Source organism: Lathamus discolor, chromosome 2, assembly GCF_037157495.1.
Source record: "Lathamus discolor isolate bLatDis1 chromosome 2, bLatDis1.hap1, whole genome shotgun sequence".
Classification (NCBI taxonomy): domain Eukaryota; kingdom Metazoa; phylum Chordata; class Aves; order Psittaciformes; family Psittacidae; genus Lathamus; species Lathamus discolor.
Window position 1 is genome coordinate 14,495,145 of NC_088885.1, and position 20,457 is coordinate 14,515,601.

The window sequence follows — 20,457 nt, forward strand, 5'->3', positions numbered from 1 at the left end:
AATCCTGCCTGACCAATTTGTTGGCCTTCTATGATGGGGCTACAGAATTGATGGATAAGGGTAAAGCAGCTGACGTCATCTACCTGGACTTGTGCAAAGCGTTTGACACTGTTCCACACGACATCCTTCTCTCTAAAATGGAGAGATATCAATTTGATGGATGGACCACTCGGTGGATAAAGAACTGGCTGGACAGCCACACACAAAGAGTTGTGGTCAATGGCTCGATGTCTGGCTGGAGACCGGTAACGAGTGGTGTCCCTCAGGGATCGGTGTTGGGACCGGTCTTGTTTAACATCTTCATCGCTGACATGGACAGTGGGATTGAGTGCGCCCTCAGCAAGTTTGCCGATGACACCAAGCTGTGTGGTCCGGTTGATATGCTGGAGGGAAGGGATGCCATCCAGAGGGATCTTGACACGCTTGTGAGGTGGGCTGATGCCAACCTTATGAAGTTTAACCACGACAAGTGCAGGGTCCTACACCTGGGTCGGAGCAATCCCAGGCACAGCTACAGGTTGGGCAAAGAAGAGATTCAGAGCGGCCCTGCAGAAAAGGACTTGGGGGTGCTGGTCAATGAGAAAATGAACATGAGCCAGCTTCAGTGTGCGCTCGCAGCCCAGAAAGCCAACCGTATCCTGGGCTGCATCAAAAGGAGCGTGACCAGCAGGTCGAAGGAGGTGATCCTGCCCCTCTACTCTGCTCTTGAGAGACCTCACCTGGAGCACTGTGTGCAGTTCTGGTGTCCTCAACTTAAAAAGGACATGGAACTGCTGGAACAAGTCCAGAGGAGGGCCACGAGGATGATCAGGGGACTGGAGCACCTCCCGTATGAAGACAGGCTGAGGAAGTTGGGGCTGCTCAGCCTGGAGAAGAGAAGGCTGCGTGGAGACCTCATAGCAGCCTTCCAGTACCTGAAGGGGGCCTATGGAGATGCTGGGGAGGGACTCTTCCTCAGGGACTGTAGTGACAGGACAAGGGGTAATGGGTTAAAACTGAAACAGGGGAAGTTTAGATTGGATATAAGGAGGAAATTCTTTCCTGTTAGGGTGGTGAGGCACTGGAATGGGTTGCCCAGGGAGGTTGTGAGTGCTCCATCCCTGGCAGTGTTCAAGGCCAGGTTGGATGAAGCCTTGTGTTGGATGGTTTAGTGAGAGGTGTCCCTGCCCATGGCAGGGGGGTTGGAACTAGATGATCTTGAGGTCCCTTCCAACCCTAACCATTCTATGATTCTATGTTATTACCACTTATATAAATATCGGTGTTTTGAAAGCACAACACTACATGCTAGTTCTAATGGATGCGAAAGGTGCCGGCGGGGAGCCCCACTGCTACGGCCTCACGGTGGGCTAAACATGGCCGCCCTTCCCGCCCAGAGCCGTGCACGCCCGGGGGCCCGACCGCGGCCGTGGCACCGGAGGCAGTCGACGCTGGGGCGGTCGCGCCCCGCCCGGGAGGGGAAGTGAAACCTAAATGCGCAGCGGGGAGGGGCGGGCGCGTCGCCGCGGCCTCGGCGGCTGCCGGGGCTCCGTCCACGGCTGCCATGTCCCACACGGCGGCACTGGGCCCGGAGGAGGAGCAGCAGGGGAGGGCGCAGCAGCAGGAAGAGGCGAGGGGCAGTCGGGAGCGGCTCCAGAGCCGGTCGCAACCCCCGGCGCGCTGCGGGAAGAGCCAGGAGCGGCAGGAGAGGAAACGGAAGAGGCTGGAGGCGCAGGAGCTGCAGAAGATCCAGCACCTCGAGTCCTTGTAAGGAGCGGCGGAGGGAGGCTCCCCGCCCCTTTGCGGCTCCTTCCCAGTGCATGACTTAGCGGGGAGTGTTAGGGTTTTGCTTGCCGCCTGGCCCCGCGGGAGGCAGGGGCCCGTTCCTTTCCCTCAGCGGCCGCTCCAGCCCCGTAGCTGTGTAAGCCGGTGGCTCGTTTTTACCCATAAGCAGGCCGTGCCTCTGGGAGCGGCGCCGCTTGCAGGGCTGCTCGGTGACTCTATAACCGCTTCTTGTGGAGGGAAGAGTTTCTTCCACGTTCCTGGAAGTCTTGGAGTTGCAGCATAGAAGCAGAGCTTGTGCAGCCGCTTTCCACTAGGGTGGGTTAAAAAAGAAACTAAGATAAAAGGTTTGAGATCTGCCGAATGACTCCATCAGTAATCCGCAGTGCTGTGAAAGGTTTATGGTATTTCTTTGAAAGGGGCTTAATGGAATAAGAAGATCAGGAGGTTCACAAGAATATGACTTTTTCCCTTTCCAAATGGAAGTAAAAATCTATAGTGAAATGCACTAAAAAATTAGACCATTTCATAATGCCTTGGCGTTTAACTCCCAACACAGGCACTTTCTCAGGTGCTGTGCTCTAAGTAGTGCCTGCTTGCTGTTCGGATTTAAATACGTTTTGTATCCTATGTTAGCTCTAGAGAAATGCTGCAGGAAAGATGATACTTGGGGCAGTATGGTTCTGTCTTGTTTAATACACAGATTAAATCAGTATGTGTTAGGTTTGGCTGGCAGGGTTGGATGTAAGGAACAGTCTGATGGGACGTTTTCAGCTGTCTGTGTCTGTGATTCAGCAGTGCTGGAATTAAGAAATGTGCATCAGTGAGATCCGGGGGGGCGATGCTACAGAAAAAGAGGAGAGAATTGCGCATTTAGCTGTATACCCTCAAAGTACTCTATGTTCTCAGCGAGGTTGTGCTAAGCTGCAGAGTAACAATGTTCCTATTGCTTTTCAGCTATGAGAAACCTCCCCCTGGGCTCATTAAGGTTGGTAAATACATTGCAGCAAATGTTTAGCATGACGAGGGGTTTTCACAAAACCTGTCTTTTAGGTGTTTAAGTGACTTTTACCTGTATACCTAGGTGCTTCCAGGGTAGAACTCAGTCTCCTCAGTTACAACCTGAACCGTGACTTAGTGAATCCAGAGTGAAATGCCCAGATAGGATGAGACCAGTTCTTTCATCACCTCTTAGCACACACGCTTCGTGCAGTATTTAACAGAGAAGCTAAAGGGGAGTCATTTATGGTAAAGCAGACTTTCAGTTTGAGTGACATCTTTTCAGGATGCTTCAGGGTTATTAATGCTCGGATGTTTGTGTAAAAATACTTCTTTTCCTTTCACAATTATAACTTCTTTTGCAAATTTGTATACCTAAGCCATCATTTAGTGCTTTTCACCTAAAGAAATAATCTGTGATGTAAAGGCTGCTTTTAATTATTATGTCTTCTTAGAAGGAAAAGGAAAAAGAAGCCTCTGCTTGTCTGTTAAGTTTTCATTTACATTACTTATTTAAATAAATTACTAAAATAAACAGGAAGGAATGGAATTGATATGGCAATAAAGTCCAGACTGGAAAATTCAAGGGTGAGGGACAAAAGCAGATTACTTAATGCTGTTAAAAGCATTTAAAATCCCTTACATGTTACAAGAAAAAGAAATGTTACAGGGCAAATAGCTTCCACAGTACGTGAAAGCCTGAACATTTGCGGTATTAATTTTTACCAAGTTAAAAAAGTTATTTTATTCTTTTTTTTTCATAGGAGAATGAAACAAAACCAGAGGACTGCATACCTGATGTGCCAGGCAATGAAGGTGCCCGAGAATTCCTGGCACATGCCCCAACAAAAGGGCTTTGGATGCCTTTGGGAAAAGAAGTCAAAGTCATGCAGTGTAAGGCTGAAAATATTCCAGATGTCACTGGACCTTCATGAGCCATCCACTTACACTGGGGGAGGGCAGATCTGCTGGACAGATGGTGAGGTCCAGGTAGATTGGCCAGCAGGTCAAGGGGGAGGATTCTCCCCTTCTGTTGTGCTCTGGTGAGACCCCCCCTGCAGTCCTGATCCAGCTCTGGGGCAAGAACATAAGAGGGACATAGAGCTGTTGGAGCAAGTCCAGAGGAGGCCACGGAGATGCTGCGAGGCTTGGAGCAGGTCAGCTCTTGAGCCAGGCTGAGAGAGTTGGGCTGTTTCAGTCTGGAGAAGAGAAGGCTCTTTAGGGGAGACCTCAGAGCAGCTCCAGTCCCTAAAGGGGCTGACAAGAAGTGTGGAAAGGGGTTTTTACAAGGACAGGTAGTGACAGGATAAGCATGGAGATTGAGATGAGCTCTTAGGCAGAAGTTCTTCCCTGTGAGGGTGCTGAGGCGCTGGCACAGGGTACCCAGAGAAGCTGTGGCTGCCCCATCCCTGGCAGTGTTCAAGGCCAGGTTGGATGGGGCTTGGAGTAACCTGCTCTAATGGAAGGTGTCCCTGCCCATGACAGGGGGTTGGAACTGGATGAGCTTTAATTTCCCTTCCAACTGAAATCATTCTATGAATCTATGACCTCATGCTGATGTAAGAGTATCTTGAAGGATGCAGTAGCCTTGCCTAGCCTTTCATAAAAGCCATACTTTTATGGACATCATACTGTTTGTTCCAATACATGGAAAATAATCAGCATAAATATGGTTTTGGTGGTTTTTTTTCTGATCTGGCTCAGAGATGCAATTTACTGCTGCTGTTTGATTTTTAAAGGTTGGAGGTGTAAGCGTTATGGACACAGAACAGGAGATAAAGAATGCCCGTTCTTCATTAAAGGCAACCAGAAATTGGAACAATTTAGAGTAGTGAGTACAAATGCTGTAGTATTACTGCTTGTACTTGTTAATACTGACAATGCATAATCTTGCAAGTGAAGAGAAGCCTGTTAGATGATGCTTTATTAAGGACTTTTCCCCTGTCTCTAGTATAATACAGATGCCGAAAATCTCCTAATAAAGAAAAAGCTACAGATGTGGTTGGATGTTTGACTGCTTTGCAGAAAATCTACTCTTCAAAAGGAAAATTAGTAATTTTTACATTTACATTGAAAACCTTCAAGAAGCTGTTTCAACTATTATACTCAGTGTTTGTGATTAAAATGCCAACGTAACAAAACATGTCTAGTCAAGCTTGAGCTGCCCACATTGCAGCTGCTTCAAGCCTTCTGCTGTCGCTGTGAACAACCACATCATGAAGCCTGTTGTCTAGGTCTGTAATCCAGTTGTCTACAGGTCTGATCTCTTGCTACATGAGGCTGCATCTCAGTTCTGCAGATTCTTTCTGCGTGACCTCTTTAACTTTTCCTGTGGCTTTGCATTCTTAACCTGTATTTCAAGCTCTCATCACCTTGTCTTATGTCCTCATTTCTATCCTTAAAAAATGTAGTCTGGACTCATCCTCTCCTGATTCTGGGCTCACACTGATTGTATGCTACTGCAAAGAGTAGTTTTAGCTCTCTCCCATGACAAGATTGCCTCTATTCTTCACTGTTCCTCAGGTTTTTTTCTCTGTTGCTTCAGATTCTTGCTGTATGTCCAAGGCCCTTCATGGTGCATTCCCAACATCTTTCATTTGTTACTGACATTTTAATTCCCACCTCTGGTCAACATCAGATCCCTCGTCTCTGTTGAAATTGTTTGCTTAATCTTCCAACAGAAATTATCACCCCATCTTTTTGCTGAATTCTTGCATGGCATGAACTCACCTTAAACATCTGCAGTGTTTATTTGCTACCTTCCTTCACCACAAGCTTTGCTGCAATGCCTGTTCCACTGCAAAAGAACTGAGTTCAATAATGGTAGTGCAGAGCAAGCAAGGGCAACTCCAACTTCATTATTTGTTTGTCTTATATTCCTTGCACCTGTAATCATTCTTGTGTGTTTACATTCAGAATATACTATAAGGGTACATAGAGCTCAGTATTTTGAACTTCTCTATGTTTGTCTAGCTATCCCTGTAGTACATGGAAGGCATTCTCTTAGCTAACTGCTTGAAGAGGCAGAGAGGCATTATATCTAAGAAGGGTCCCCTTCATTAAAGTAATAAAAACCAAACCAGTTCAGATTAAGTATGGTAAGCCTGAGAGTATACTTGGGAATTAAGAGCTTGCTAACTGTATTTCATCTTTTGATAAAAGCCTCTGGAACTGGGTTGCTTTGATGTATTTGTTTTTAGGAAATATAACAGTCAGTAAAAAATACTTTGCTTTACCAACACTGGGGTTTCTGTTTTCCACTTTAAAGGCCCATGAAGATCCAATGTATAATATAATAAAGGAAAATAAACGGCAAGAAAGAGAAAAGAGGTAAGCGTGGCTCCGTAGTAAACTGTATTTTCAAATTGGTTTTCATTTTAATCACGGTACTAATATAGGGGAAATCTTGATGTAAGGGTAAGCTTGTATTTTGTTTAATGGCAGTTTCTTTATGTGGGTAGACACAAATGCATTTCTGCTTTCTTAAGAATCACACAATAATACTTCCTGCCTCTTTAATTCTGTCATCTTCTACACTTTTCCCCAAAACAAAGTTTATAGAGTAGTCATTCATTTATGCCATAATAGTCAGGTACTTGCATTTATTTTACTTGTAGGCCTAAAAAAGGCTTCAGTACCATCATCTATGTGTCATCAGGACAATGAATGTCATAGTATCAGCATTCCAACATGCATTTGCATATAGATAAGCACAGAACTTCTCAGGATGATCTGGTGATAGCTGTAGCCTTATTATTTTGCACACATAAATATTGGCCATATCCTGCTCTGCCTTTGACATCCTGTGGGATGGGAAGTCCCAGAGAACAGACCATCTACTGGTGTCTAAAGGGATTGCTTTTATCAGTCTGCAAATACTGTAACAGGAGTGTAATTTGGCAAAAGCAGAAGTGTTCCTCTGCCCTTTGCATGTAGCTCCCATTTCTCAGGCTAGGAAGGAAACATGAAAGCTAGAGTAAAGTTTTACAGGTGAAAAAGAGCTAGAAAGGATTCTCATTCCAGTTTTTAAATTCAGGATACAGCAGCTGAAGCAGCTCTTGGAGGACTCTACCTCAGAAGATAACAGTGATAAGGATGATGAAAACAGCAGCAGCTCCACTTCCTCTGAAGGTAGAGATAAACATAAGAAAAGAAAGAGAAAGAAGGAAAAGAAAAAGAAAGAAAAGAAGAAGAAGAAAAAGAGAAAGCGTAAGTCATCTAAATCTAATGAGAAGTCAGAATCTGACTAGCAGCAGTCACCTGCTGCATGCTCCTTGACTTCCTCTGGTGGAGTGAAGGGAAAGATCCAAAGGATGAGGAAGAAACCACCAGAAAAGGCTTTATTAAACTGGGAATGTATAGATGATACATATGACATCATACGCTGGCTGCCCATTCCTGCCCCTCTGCAGCCAGAAGAGAACTGCATTAAATAGCTCTCCATCAACCATATCTTTATTGTAAAACCTGTGCTAAGGGTCATCTGCCTTGGTCAGATTTGGCTCTGGATTGCCACATGTGATAGTGGCAGGAAACAGTGACTTCCAAGGTATTGCCAACAAACCTGCAGCAGGAGCCAGCTGTCTGTTAAGTGTCTTTTCTCCGTAAAGTTATTGTATTACATACAGAGCACTGGGAGTTCACTTACAGTGCTCATAAGCAGCAGCTTGTACTGTATTTTACTGCATACAGTCTATGTGAAGTTCAGTGTATTTGTCCTAGTACTGGCAGCTGGGAAATAAAGAGCACTGCTGAAAGAAAGGAAAGTTAATCAAGGGGATCTACTTAAAGACAAAATTGCTGTTAATAAAACTTGGGTGTTTTATCATGTGTAATAAAATTTCAACATCATCACCGTTAATACACATAGTTCTACAACACCTCAAGCATTTCTCCAGCGTATAGGATTGGGAGCTGAATGTAAAGAGGGAGTAGGTTTAGTTATTTAAAGAGGGGTTTTCCTGTTCAAGATGAAAAGGATTCATTTCTGTATATACTTTAGTATCAGTTGTTTTGGAACATCTGAGGTTTTTTTACTTGGGGAAATAAATTCCACCTTATTTTTTGTTTACTACAATTATTTTATGAATCATACCACAAGAATGGGAGCCTACCAGTGTTGTAAGGCTTTCAAAATGGTTTTCAATATAGACATGGAAGCCACAGAACAGCAGTAAAGAACACATAAGCAGGAAGAAGGAAAAGTTCTGTCTACTCAGTTGACCTTGTGGACTGACCATGCTTTTATTCTAACCTTGCAGACTCAGCTACAGTAAGCTGAATGGTGTTAGAGTTAGGAGCTCTTTCTGAAACATCAAGGTGCAGTGATACAAAGCTGTGATTTCAGGACCAAGATGAGATACCTAGTGGTAGTCTGCAAAAGGAGAAGCAGAAACAGATTTGCCTTGACAGGAGTAGAAAGGGCTTACATGGAATTCAGTTTCTGTGCTTATGCTTACATTGAAAGAAAAAGAAAGGCACAGTGAAGCTCTGACATTAGTAACGTGAAAACACTGACATTAGGAACCATAGACTAAACCTCATAGAAGAGGACTGGTTTTTCCTCCTGAGGCCTTTGGAAAAGATGATGGGAAGATATACATTAAAATGTGTTTTGTCCCTCCTAAATGTCTTAAGAGTCATTTAGTAAAAATGAACCCCCATTCCTTGCTGGTCATTCACAATATATTCTGGGGAAACACAAGGTAGTCAAAAGCTACTTACACAAAGATTCTTATTCCCAGAGCTTGAATGTGGAGTTGTGTTTTATCCTCCAGTATTATACAGCAAATCTCCCTGTGGTGGGATATACTGGTGACCCGGTATTTCTCTGTCAACAACATCAGCAGGAAATTCAGAGCTCCTGGCTCTTTCACCAGAAAGAAGTTTAACAGCTGAAATGTTAAAGCAAGAATACTGACATGTCTTACTTCTATGGCCATGAAATTACTTGGGGCTTATAAATCTTGTCTGAGATAGCAGTGAGTCAGTCAGGGGAATGTGAGGATTCTTTTTTAAGCCATGTATGTGTTTTTCTCTCAGCATGTGATAAGGGGGGGAAGGAGAGGTGCCACTGACTCTGGTCTTCCATACTTTGATTTGCATAGGGAGACCCGTAATTAATTTTTTCCAACATAAGGCAGAAGACAGGACATTGTAAAAGGGAAGGCTTTATGCCATCCAGGTACTACCAAATTGACACTTGGAACATAGAATTAAAACGTGGCAAGCCAACATAGGCCACTGGCTCCACTTCAGTGACTGCAGCACACCCACTTTGTGACAGAGGTTTTAGTCAGCTACAAATAAGGAGTCAAATCCTGAGCCACAGACAGTCAGTCTGCCCAAACCAATCTCCCAGCCTCAGAAGCCTTTACCACTTATTACTGGTGTGCCAAGCAGCAAATAGATTCTTCAGCTGCTCTTCAGAGGTGCAGCAGGAAGCATGTGAAAGCTTCAGGGGCAGAGTTGTACTTGCCCTAGTTGCAAGATCAATGCTGCCAGCACAGGAAAGTCCAGCCTCACTGAGAACAAAGTGTGCCATGTATGTGCACCTGTGAAGTTAAATCTCAAATATCTCTGTGGCTGATTACCTACCTGAATAAAAGCAGCCTGGGCTTCCAATTCACAGCCTCATAAAACACAATCTGTACTTCACAACTTGCTTAAAGCATGGCTATTTTACCCACTGGAATATTAAATACAGCTGTAAAGCAGTTGACTTAAGATGCAGTCCACAAATCATGCTGCTGAGTGGAAAAAAGCCAAGTAGAAGATTTAGTTTTGAGATCATACGACTACTACTGTCAGAGTAGAATACACCACATATAACATGATCCAAGAAGTATTTCTGGAGCACTTGCACATTCATGCCTACTACTTAAAGCATTGGTAGGGATAGGTAGCATGGATACACTACAAGATTGAGGAAATAGTTGAAAATAGCATTTGTTTTCAGACAAAGAGCTGTCTAAACACTCTAAACACTCCTACTCCCTCACATCTTCCCTGGAGCTGGCATCACCAGAGCCTGAATTGCTTCTTTTGTCTGGGTAGGAAATACACTGACTACTGCAAGACCTGTGAAAGGATCAGTAGCACGATCTTGGGAGTACCTGTGAAGTATTAGCTATTAATAGAGTACCATGCAACTGTGAAGTCATGAATATTCCTTTAACTGTATCTTGCTGTTTATCTGATAAGTCTGTCAGCAGAACTGGGTTAGTATTCAATGCCAAGGCTATGCTCAAGTTCAGGGAAAGAGAAGTCAATCCTTACCTAAGAACAGTCTTCAGGTTGAAGAGATTCTACCACTGATCCTACCTGTCAGAATAGTCTTTCCTCCTCTAAGAGCAGCACATTCCTGTATTAGATGTCCAAGAGCAGCAGTCCTATATTTTCCAAACTATTAAAAAGCTCCATTCTGGAAGTAATTCCCTCCCTCATTTTATTCTTTCAGGTTCTGATGTAACACAGGCTTTATGCAGCACAAAAGCCAAATCAAAATCTGTATTCCTTATTTTCTTGAAGTGCTTAGGGTACAGAGGAAATAAAAACTTGGACTGCAGTGTTAAAAGTGGATCCTTTCACTAACAGCTTGGGGTGAAGGCTATCATTATAAAAGCTTGTTAAAACAAGTAAGCAAGTGCTACTAAAAATAATAGATCAAGGATAGGGTGGGTAGGGAAACCTCAATATTCCCACATAAAAACAGCCACTTCCGAGCTATACACCTCATCGGTCTATTTCCATTATTCAGAAGATCACTAGTTTTATCATCTTAGTTCTATAGATCATTTTCCTGTAGCAAGTTGCCAAGGACAGTATCAACAGTAATAGATGTCATCAGTAAGAAGTCAAGGGACAGGGTACAGCGCTGTCGTAAAAACTCCTGGTTCGCCAAAGTTCATCTCTCCAGCTCAGGGCCTCCATAGGGGATTCAAAGGTCTCCAAAGAAAAAAAAAGGAGAGGAGGGGGAAGCATCCCATCACCACATTGTTTCAGTTTTATTCCTCAGTCATGCACTTGAAGAGAGTTAAGATCTGAGGAGCTGCCTTGAAACTTCAAGTCAGTACTTAACCTGATCCAGTTTTAGCTGTATCCTTTTACAACAAAACCAAAAGCAACCAAAAACCCAGCTGATGGAAGAGAATTTGCCACACCATACAGACAAGCTGACTATGAGATGACATTGACAGGCTTCACAACCCTGCAGAGCTCAACAGCAGGACAGCAGTAAAGACTAATAATACTAATACTACTGATGAACACACGCCCCCCTGTAACAAGCTGTTTTGCTTCCAGGTAAGAGATGGAATACAAGAAGCCTCAAAGTGCAATTCTATTAAGTTTATTAAATAGTGGATGTGCTAGCTGTAAAAAGGTGCTTTTAGTGTTAAATACTTAACTCCATTTTAAATGTCCTCAGTCTTTACAATGTTGCTACTTATCTCTAAGAGTACACAGCAACTTACAAAATATACAAGAAAATAATAGTTCGGGATTTATGCAAAACATAACTTTGTTTCCCGTCCTGCCCCAATATTGGCATTTATTGTCTCTTAGAGAGGGACTTTCTTGATCCATGCCCTGAAGAAAAAAAGAGAAGGAAGAGATTAAGTAATGCGCTCTCCCTCCCAGTACATGCCAATTTGCTTCTAAAGACAGACTAGACAGCAGCGATTGCCATGTCTTACTGCAGAAGATCACACTGATATAACTATGTGCTCAGCTTCCCAGCAAGAATAAATTCTGCAGGAATGATGCTTGACTTCAGAATATCCCAAGATAACAGATTGATAAGAGTTCCTCATAAAACTCGTTGTGTATTTTCAATGTGCTCCTGCAACTACATTTTTGAATGCACCCAAGAAGCACCAACTATTTCTGGGGCAAATCTAAAGTATTTTGGAATGATGCACATTTTCTGGATGCTTTTACTGAAGAGGAACAGCAATTAAGGGTTTAACACTGTTCAAATAATCCCATTGACTGATGCCAATTTTGAGTAGTAACATGCTTCAGTCCAACATGGTTTCCAACCTTGCAAACACATGGAAGTATCATCTGTTTAATATAAGAGAGACTGCCTTTAACCCTTATGTTTCCTGACTGAATATTCAGGTTATCTTTACCATGCCAACTTGCTCTTATCCAGAAGGAACTCTGACCCACCTAAATTAGCTTCTTGTACATACCAACCTTTTTCAATCTATAACCTTCTTAGAGTCTCCCACAAGTGCACAAAAGTATATTTGTTACTGAACCTACTCAATGTCGTATTTCCCTCCATCGCCTTTCTCAACTTCCTCCAAAGTAGCAAAAAGTTCCTACTCCATAAAGTTAAGAACCACCTATATGCATTTGTGTTGTTTCAAGTAACAGTATTTTGGCTGAGACAGACCAGTAGCTTAAAGAAAAGCATTACTGCAAAGCAACACAGGACCCAACACTTGATGTTAATAGTCTAGAAAGCAACTAGACTAAAGTACTGGAGCTTTGTATGTGGTTTTTTTCCTTCCTTTCTCTTAAGTAAGGAGAAGAAATCTAACCTGGTCAAAGCTACAACAGTCTTCATAGCAAAGTGATTCAATGTTCAAAGTTTAGCTTGCCTTGCCTCCCCTCCATCTTGCCCACATACAATAGCAGTGTATTTACTATTATTTCATAATCTGATATTCTTACAGTTCAAACAAAACCATTAATTATTAAACAGTAATGAAGAAAAATCTCACAGCAGCCACTGTTGTAGCTTGTCACTGTATACCAACCTTTGTGCACACTGCTTTTAGGTATCTCCCATGCTTCTTCCACCTCACATCTTGTGTCTCTGCGTTTTGAAGGTGGCTTGCCTATTCTTTTCTTCTTTAGTTTAGCCAAAGGTGGGTACCCTACATAGCAAGATACAACTGGTGTTATTTCTCCAAAGCATAGTCTAAAAGCAAATTTAAGCTTTATTTCCCCTGGCTGGTCTGTAGTATTCCTCTTTCTCCCATCCCACTACATGCCCATTTTAGTGGCAGACAAAACTGACACTGCTTATATGCCAAGCAACAGTCCTCTATGTCTACAATATTGAATCACTAACCATAACTCTGGATGCATTGCATTTGGGGGCATAACTTGAATAGATGTTAGCGTGGCAAAAAAACTCCTGTGAAAGCTGGGTAATTCTGTTCTAGTTCACTTTTTAAGTGTTCAAGACTACTTGATGGCTGTCCAAGTGACCAGACTTGACACTGTCTCAAAAACACTCAGTTCTTCAGACCTGTTAAGTTATGCACCACAGGTAGACAGTTCAAGAAGTCAAATTTAGTATATGACATTACTGCCAAAGCAACATACTCTGTTTAGCCAAACCCCTTTACTTGCAGGGCACTTAAATTGAAGGTTAATACAAAGAAACCAGTCTTAAGATAAGCAACATTTTAAAAAGGACATGATTTTACTAGCACTTCTGAGGCATCCATTGGCATGGACAGCATTAAGAAACCTATTACTTCCTCCTAGCATTGAACATGCCAGCTTCCCCAAACTATAAGCTGGAAAAGGAAGAGGAAAAAGCAGGGAGTAACAAACATCTTTAGCATGCCATACCATCTATAACTTGGAAGAGACAGAAGAGACATGCTGAAAGGTAAAATTTTAGAACTATTTTATGATTTTTATGAACTGTTGTAAGGAGCCAAGAACAGTATTGATAAAGGAAGATGTTTCCAGCTTTTACAGAGCAGGCTAGCATAAACAACACATAATTTGAAAGGTGATAACAGATAGGACAAAGTATCCAACTCAGGAGACAAATCTCAAATCCCAGTGTGCTCAAGCATGAAAGCAATATAGAGAGAGAACCAAGGAGCACACTCTGAAGAATAGTTTACTGAGCTGTTGATACAGGGAACCTGATAGATATTATCAAGTCAGTCTGTCCTGAAAATAACATCACACTGTTACCTGGTAGACTGATCCTGTGATACCTTGAAAGCACATGAGCCAGGACAGTAGTAATACCCAGATTACAGCAAATTCTACACTTGTTGCAACAGGACTTACCATGAGAAACACCCTTGAAGAACATTTAGAAACAGAGTTGCACTCCAAGTAAACATTAATTGTAAAGGCAAAACTTTCTTCTTCAGAGGAAAATTATACAGAAACTAGCTAACCTTGGTTTTGTTAAAGTAACCCATTAACTGTAGTGATAGGACAAGGGGTAATGGGTTAAAACTTAAACAGGGGAAGTTTAGATTGGATATAAGGAGGAAGTTCTTTACTGTAAGGGTGGTGAGGCACTGGAATGGGTTGCCCAGGGAAGTTGCTCCATCCCTGGCAGCGTTCAAGGCCAGGTTGGACAGAGCCTTGGGTGACATGGTTTAGTGTGAGGTGTCCCTGCCCATGGCAGGGGGGTTGGAACTAGATGATCTTAAGGTCCTTTCCAACCCTAACGATTCTACGATCTGTTCAACTTTCCCTTAGCCACATCAAGATGATTTGTACTCAGACATCCTTTAGCAGTAGCAAGGTAACTGTGGTCTATGCTAGTTTCTAAGCACTGGCCTATGTGGCTATCACACATGACTCCTTCTATGTTCTACTCATCAAGATCAGGAACTATCACTACACATGCACTTAAGCATTATCCAGATGAAAAATCAATACTGCAGTTTATGGAAGTAGCAGATCTGCACAAATAAAGATTGTGCTTGGCCACAAAGCTTTTGATGCTTTGATTTCCCCTGGTACCTTTAAAATAAGGTAAGTAGCTAGAGTGCATCCTTACTCACATGTTTTGGTTTGAGAAGGATATAAATATGCCCCAAGATGCACTGACAGGCGTTTCATCAAAATCAGAGTGATGAGCATTAGTTTGATCCTCAAACCTTCTTCAAATACCATAAGCTTTCTGTTTTTTATCATATCCTTTTGAATGTTCCTTAAGCACAGAAACATACTGAGCAAATATGTTGTACCTTGTTCTTTGCTCCTGGCTGCAGGGAAGAGACTACCAGGTATTTGGCTGGTAAATTTGGGTTTAGCACCACTTCTAATCCAATACTCTTCAGGTGGTATCCCCATGTTCTCCCTGAACAGCCTTCCTAATTAAGGAAAGAATTAAGTTAGTATTTAGTTTTGCTAATGTTATCATACTGTTCAAGCCACAAGTCAGAATGCAAAGCTAGCTACTAAATCTAATAGTAAGTGGCTATTAGAAAAACCTCATGGTTTTCTAGAGACCACACTTGACATGTTACAAACTTTTAAATTACAGATTTTGTACAAAGAAGATGAAGTTTAAGAACACCAAGACTGTAATTAAAAGTAGATCACCCTGTTTTGGATGCCTATCACAATACAAGGCTGGACTAAAGAGAAGCCCCTCGCTAAATTTCCCACATCAGTCAGGGCTCATAACTGGTTATAACTTCACTCATTTTCAGTTCAGATGAATCTAGTTTCTTTGACTAATAACATGCATTTTTCCAGGTCAAGCTTACAGTTTCACACTGATTTGATTAAAATAAGGCAAAGCTTTTGTTGCTAAAAGCAAGAGAGCAGCAGCTACAGTGAACTAACAATGGTTTGACTCCTCTTCTGCAGAGAAATTACACAGGGTGTGGCCACTAGATTATAATGAACTTAATCCTGTTTCATCCACTTAACATGTGGATGTGATGAGAACCCAGAATGCTTGTATAAATTTAAATGCCAGGTTTCCACGATAGTATTAAACAACGGTAAATAGGTAGTTCAAATAACCGTAAGCTTTTCAAATCAATACATTGCCACTAATGGCAGAAGGTGAAGTAGATCAGATCTACCTCAAAGGAGAGTTTCTGCAAATTTCTCTGCTGGTTGTGAAGATGCAGAATCATCCTGCAATTGGCAAAAGATAGTAGCAGACCCCTTTGCCTCAAGAAAATCCAACTTAATTCTGCAATACTTACGGCTCTGCTCCAATCTTCCCCACTGGCTCAAACTACAGTTTCCAACTGCAGTTAGGAGGGTTGTTTCTATTCAGCAGCACTTTGTCCCCACCATTTTCTTACCTCCCAAGAATTTCCGTAGTGCTCGCTGATGTTCAAGTCCTCCTTTTCTTGCTTTAGGCACCTTTCTTCCATAAGACCCATAGTCACTGCATGCACCATCTTGTTCTCTCTCCTTTGGCTTGCAAACTACACCAGTGTTGTCACCAAACCCATTCCTAGTTTGTATCGTCTCTTGAGCAGGCCAGCTGATTAAGTGAGCTGGTATAGCATGTCTAGGCGGTTTCCAAAGCACCCTCTGGCCAACTTGGTAGAAACTTCCTGTACTAGGCATCAAGATTTCATATGGAGTAGCTCCCTGATTAAAATATTCCACTTCATCCATGTCATAGTCATCATACTCATCCTCCTCTTCCTCTTCCTCTTCATCATCCTCTTCTCCCCTCACAGAGTATTCTTCAGAGTCCTCAACTTCTGACAAACTCTTAGCTGCTTTTGGCCTGAGAGAATTGAGTTTCATCTGACTAGAAGATCTAGGAAGGTTTCCCAGCTTTCTGCCTTTACTAGAAGCCTCTTTATTCTTCATGGTTGAAGAGTTTTTGACATCTTGCTCATGCAAGCTATTCATCTGCTCCCTTCCTACCACTTCATCTTCATTAAGGGACCCGGCACTTTTAATTTTCTCTTTCTCCAAGCCCTCTGTACTCTTCTGGAAAGCATACATGCTTTTGTGAAGCACATAGTCAGGAACAAAATAAGACACTGGGGCATTGTCAATTGATGAGCCTTCCTCTCTAGAGGACACATCATCAGAAGAAAGACTGAGTACACTTTGACGCTTCCTCTGTGGCAGACAAATGTCATAAGTGTAGTTGGTGTCCTTAGTGTCCACACAAGCCAGCCAGCTGCTAGAAGGAACATACTTCTCAATGGATTCGTCACACCAAATACTCCTATCAGTTTGACTTTCATTGGTCACATTGTGGCTTCGGTTCAGCTTTTTCTGCTGGAAACTCAAGTCACTCATAACCTCCATGCTAGACGAAAGCAGTCCTGCTTGTTGAATAAAGCTGGGCTCTTCTTGAGCAGTTTTTGAGCCTGTAGCTTTTTTAGAACTCATTTTCTTAGCTACTACCACATCCTCTCTTGCCACTGGTTGATCTATGCTAACAGGCCTTGACAACTCTGTGACTTGCACTGCCATGGGTTCACCTGGGGGGGATTTTGCCCCTTGACTTGTATGCACTTGCTTTTCTGCATCCAGCTTCACTTCATTATTTTGGACCTCTTTTTCTTGCACAGTTTCAACACCCTGTTTAGAGGGGAGAAGAGATTTTCTCTCATCTAAGGAAGCTCCTGTTACCATTTTCTCCCCTTCAGGAGTGCTATACATCATTCCTTCACATGAGCTAACAGAAAATAAGTCACGCTGCACTATATTCTCTGGGACTGCTTTACCACTTGCCACATCATACAAAGGGATAGTTTCTTTAAAGGACTTCCACAGCTGAATAGCTGGAGAGCCATTTCCATATTCTATCCTCACTTCTTCCTTCTCAAAGGCATAGCTTCCAGTGGGAAGACTTCTATATTGTGTAGAGCTGGAAGGGCTCTTGTTATGAAACTCTCTGTCTACCACAATGGAAGATCCAGATGAGTCTTGTTTCTCCGAAGTACTTTCAGTCTCTGTACCTATACCAGAAGAAACACAGGCAGCATTTCCTGCATCACAACCTTTCGTTTCCATACGGATATCCTGATGCTTCTTTTGCTTGTTTTCAGGCTGTATAGGATCAGTCTGTGTTTCTTTTGTCTCCATCTTTTTCCCAGGGGTACTGTAGTGTCTAAGTCTTGTTGCATGATAAAACATAGGGGAAGGTTGGGGAGGATTAAAATAAGGCCGTCTGTTAACTCTTGCATGTACTGGTTGCTGTGGAACAAAAAATCCAGGGTACTCATGGAGCGCAACAGAATAAAATGGAAAATAGGGATGTCCACTTCGGAAGCCTAGACGTTGGGAATAAAAATGGCAAAGACAAATACATCTTCTTGAAATAAGTCATTCCTATTAATAGTTGCTCGCACACAGGGACATCTACAAGATCAGAACATAAGTAAGAAAGACACTTCCCCACCAACACTTGGAAGCAAATCTGGTACAAAAAAAAGCAGAGAGGGTTCCTTGTTATGGAACAGCTTATCTGGAGAGGTACTTTTGAAACAAAACTTGGAATGTACACCAGTTAGCTTTCCATACCTTTTTGCTATTTCATGGACTATGTTATAGCATTGCCTTTGAAAAATACAGCTCTAAATAGGTGGCAACATACACACATTTACAGGATGTATTTAACAGTACTGTTTCTGTGTGGATCTTTAAGTTTAGATTTATCCATACCTACAATATGTATATGTAACTCAAATATGTACACACACATTAATTGTTAGGCATATTCGAGACCTCTGTATCTGTGGGAAAACCATCACTTAATATTCTGCTTAGTTTCCATTCTCCACAAGCAGATGCTTTCCAGCACCCAAGCGACACATTTAACTAACGCTCCATAAATCAGATTTTTGGTAACTAAAACATTGCAATAATACTACCATAAACTCCTAAGAAGCTTCTTAACACATATACTCATTTGTTTCCTCCAGTGGAGGAAACAGCTATTAACTTCTTAAGCAAAGCTACCACAGACAGCTGTCATTTACTTTACCTGGAGCAGGTGCACAGTATGGACTGTATGGACGACTGAGGTACCATGTACTTGGAAAAGGCTGTTGTGCTGTTGGCTGTACATAAAAAAAGGGTCTTGTGTGGTTTGTGGAATATGATCCACTCTCTGAAGCTGAGGCAGTATTCATTTTCTTTTTTAAACACTAAAAGAGAAAAATAACCAGAATTAACCACTTGAAAGAGCTGTGTGACTTCATATTTTTGATGCTCTGTCAGAATTCAGCAGGTATTCCTCTCCCAGCCCAATGAAACCAGAGTTTTCCAGGAAAAAGCAATTATCTTCCAAACAAAGTGAAGAATTTGCATTACTGTCAAGGTCAAAGATTTTAACTTCTCCTTTGCCAAGCAAGCTTTTATAGGGAGCTCTCAGAAGTAGTACTTCGATCCAGTTTTATAACATATTTTAAAGCCACAGGACTAATAAGTTTAGTGTAGTCTTATATATACATATCCATATAAGTAGCATTCCAGCCAAGTAAGAATTAGCTTTGAGCAAAAAACTCAGTGGAAACTTCACACACTCAGAAGTTTAGTGCTTTATGAAGAAAGCACTTCCTAATGCTAACACATGTGCTGCCTTTGAGATCACTATAAGAGCTCCATTAATTCAAGAAATGCACTCCATAACATACTCAAGAACAAGGTCAGCTAACACAATAACCCAAATATTTGAGTGACACTACACTTAAACTAAGTAATAGGTAACAAAGAAAATATTTATGCATAAGTTCACATTCAAAGCCATACAAAATTCACAAGACAGAACTCCCTCCCACACTTACACATCTCCTCAGTTAACTAATATGATTAAATTCAGCCCATTCCAAACCATGCAAATAATACAATCCTGTCACACATAGCTTACAAGCAGGAAGAATAATTAAAAAATAATAAAAAAAAAAAACCAGTGGCAAACACAAAAGGTCTAGTGACTAAGCAGGAAAAAGAGACAGCAGCTCAGCTCTTTAGAAAGCTTAAACATTTCAAAATCACAACGGAAGAAATCTGAATTCAAGACCTTTTACAACCTAGCACACAGCTCAGCCTAGAGTTTCAGAAAGCTTCCAGGAACACTAGAGCCCTCTTCTGTTTCCATCTAGAATGGCCCACCAGCTCTTGTAAGCACCAAAAAGCCTACAAGCTCCCCTTGTTCCCCTAGGCCAACACTCCCAGAATTATTTTGGCCTTAGAAAAAGCAAGCAATATAGAAAAAAAGCAAAGAAACTAAACCCTAAGCCTACAAGGCCTAAGCTATTCATACCCCATTAAAGCCCCTACAAAACTAAGGTCCATGCTACTACAGCTTACAGCCAAGCAAGAAACCAACCAGACCCTCAGCTCACCCTCTTTATGGCAAGCAGCTACTACTTGTCTACCCCCCCTTCCACCTGAGGCTCATTAAATAGTGATGCAGGAGCCTTTTTCTATCAATGCCGGGGACGGCAAATCAAAGCATGAGGGTAGGAATCATGGTAAAAGTTTTCAGCTGTTTCTTCTGCTTACAGGAAGCTAAGGCTCATCCTATGGGTGTTTAAGCTGTATTACTAAATGAATCTAACATTTCCCTTTTGTGATGTTTGAACTTACATTAAGGAACCAAATCAGAATATTGCTAATCTTCTGCTTAAAACTGTTGTCTTTCAGAAAGTTAGGTAATGCAGTGCAAAGTTTAGATTTGTTTCTGAAATTCGTGAATTTTTCTGTACTGAGTAAAGGGAGTGATGTTTTTCCATCCTAACATGGGTCCTGTATCTGGGCCACAATAACCCATGCAATGCTACAGGCTTAGGGAAGAGTGTCTAGAAAGCTGCCCACTGGAAAAGAACCTGGAGGTACTGATTGACAGAGCTGAACATGAGCAGCTTGTGCCCAGGCAGCCAAGAAGCCACCTGCATCCTGGCCTGTACCAGCACCAGTATGGCAGCAGGACCAGGCTAGTGATTGCCCCCCTGCAGTGAGGCTACACCTTGAATC

The 20,457-nt window shown here is 42.2% G+C and overlaps 2 protein-coding genes across 7 annotated transcripts; one reads left to right on the forward strand and one right to left on the reverse strand.

Moving 5' to 3' along the window:
* Positions 1-1,463: 1,463 nt before the first annotated feature.
* Positions 1,464-7,831, forward strand: RP9 (RP9 pre-mRNA splicing factor). Of its 3 annotated transcripts, XM_065665832.1 has the most exons (6): positions 1,464-1,746; positions 2,719-2,749; positions 3,525-3,654; positions 4,500-4,591; positions 6,029-6,090; positions 6,797-7,831. In XM_065665832.1, the coding sequence occupies exons 1-6, from the start codon at positions 1,544-1,546 to the stop codon at positions 7,008-7,010; spliced, it is 732 nt and encodes a 243-aa protein (XP_065521904.1). In that variant the 5' UTR covers positions 1,464-1,543; the 3' UTR covers positions 7,011-7,831. The 3 variants fall into 3 exon arrangements, with proteins under 3 accessions (XP_065521904.1, XP_065521903.1, XP_065521905.1); XM_065665831.1 differs by lacking the exon at positions 2,719-2,749; XM_065665833.1 differs by lacking the exons at positions 2,719-2,749; positions 4,500-4,591.
* Positions 7,832-11,094: 3,263 nt separating this feature from the next.
* LOC136007701 (uncharacterized) lies at positions 11,095-19,883 on the reverse strand. Of its 4 annotated transcripts, none has more exons than XM_065665826.1 (6): positions 19,827-19,883; positions 18,464-18,626; positions 15,807-17,750; positions 14,730-14,855; positions 12,531-12,650; positions 11,095-11,349 (listed from the first exon to the last, which is right to left on the reverse strand). In XM_065665826.1, exons 2-6 carry the CDS (start codon positions 18,609-18,611, stop codon positions 11,312-11,314), a joined length of 2,376 nt encoding a protein of 791 aa, XP_065521898.1. In that variant the 5' UTR covers positions 18,612-18,626; positions 19,827-19,883; the 3' UTR covers positions 11,095-11,311. The 4 variants fall into 4 exon arrangements, with proteins under 4 accessions (XP_065521898.1, XP_065521901.1, XP_065521899.1 ...); XM_065665829.1 differs by lacking the exon at positions 19,827-19,883 and adding an exon at positions 19,792-19,811; XM_065665827.1 differs by lacking the exon at positions 19,827-19,883 and adding an exon at positions 19,745-19,794.
* Between the last annotated feature and the right edge of the window lie 574 nt (positions 19,884-20,457).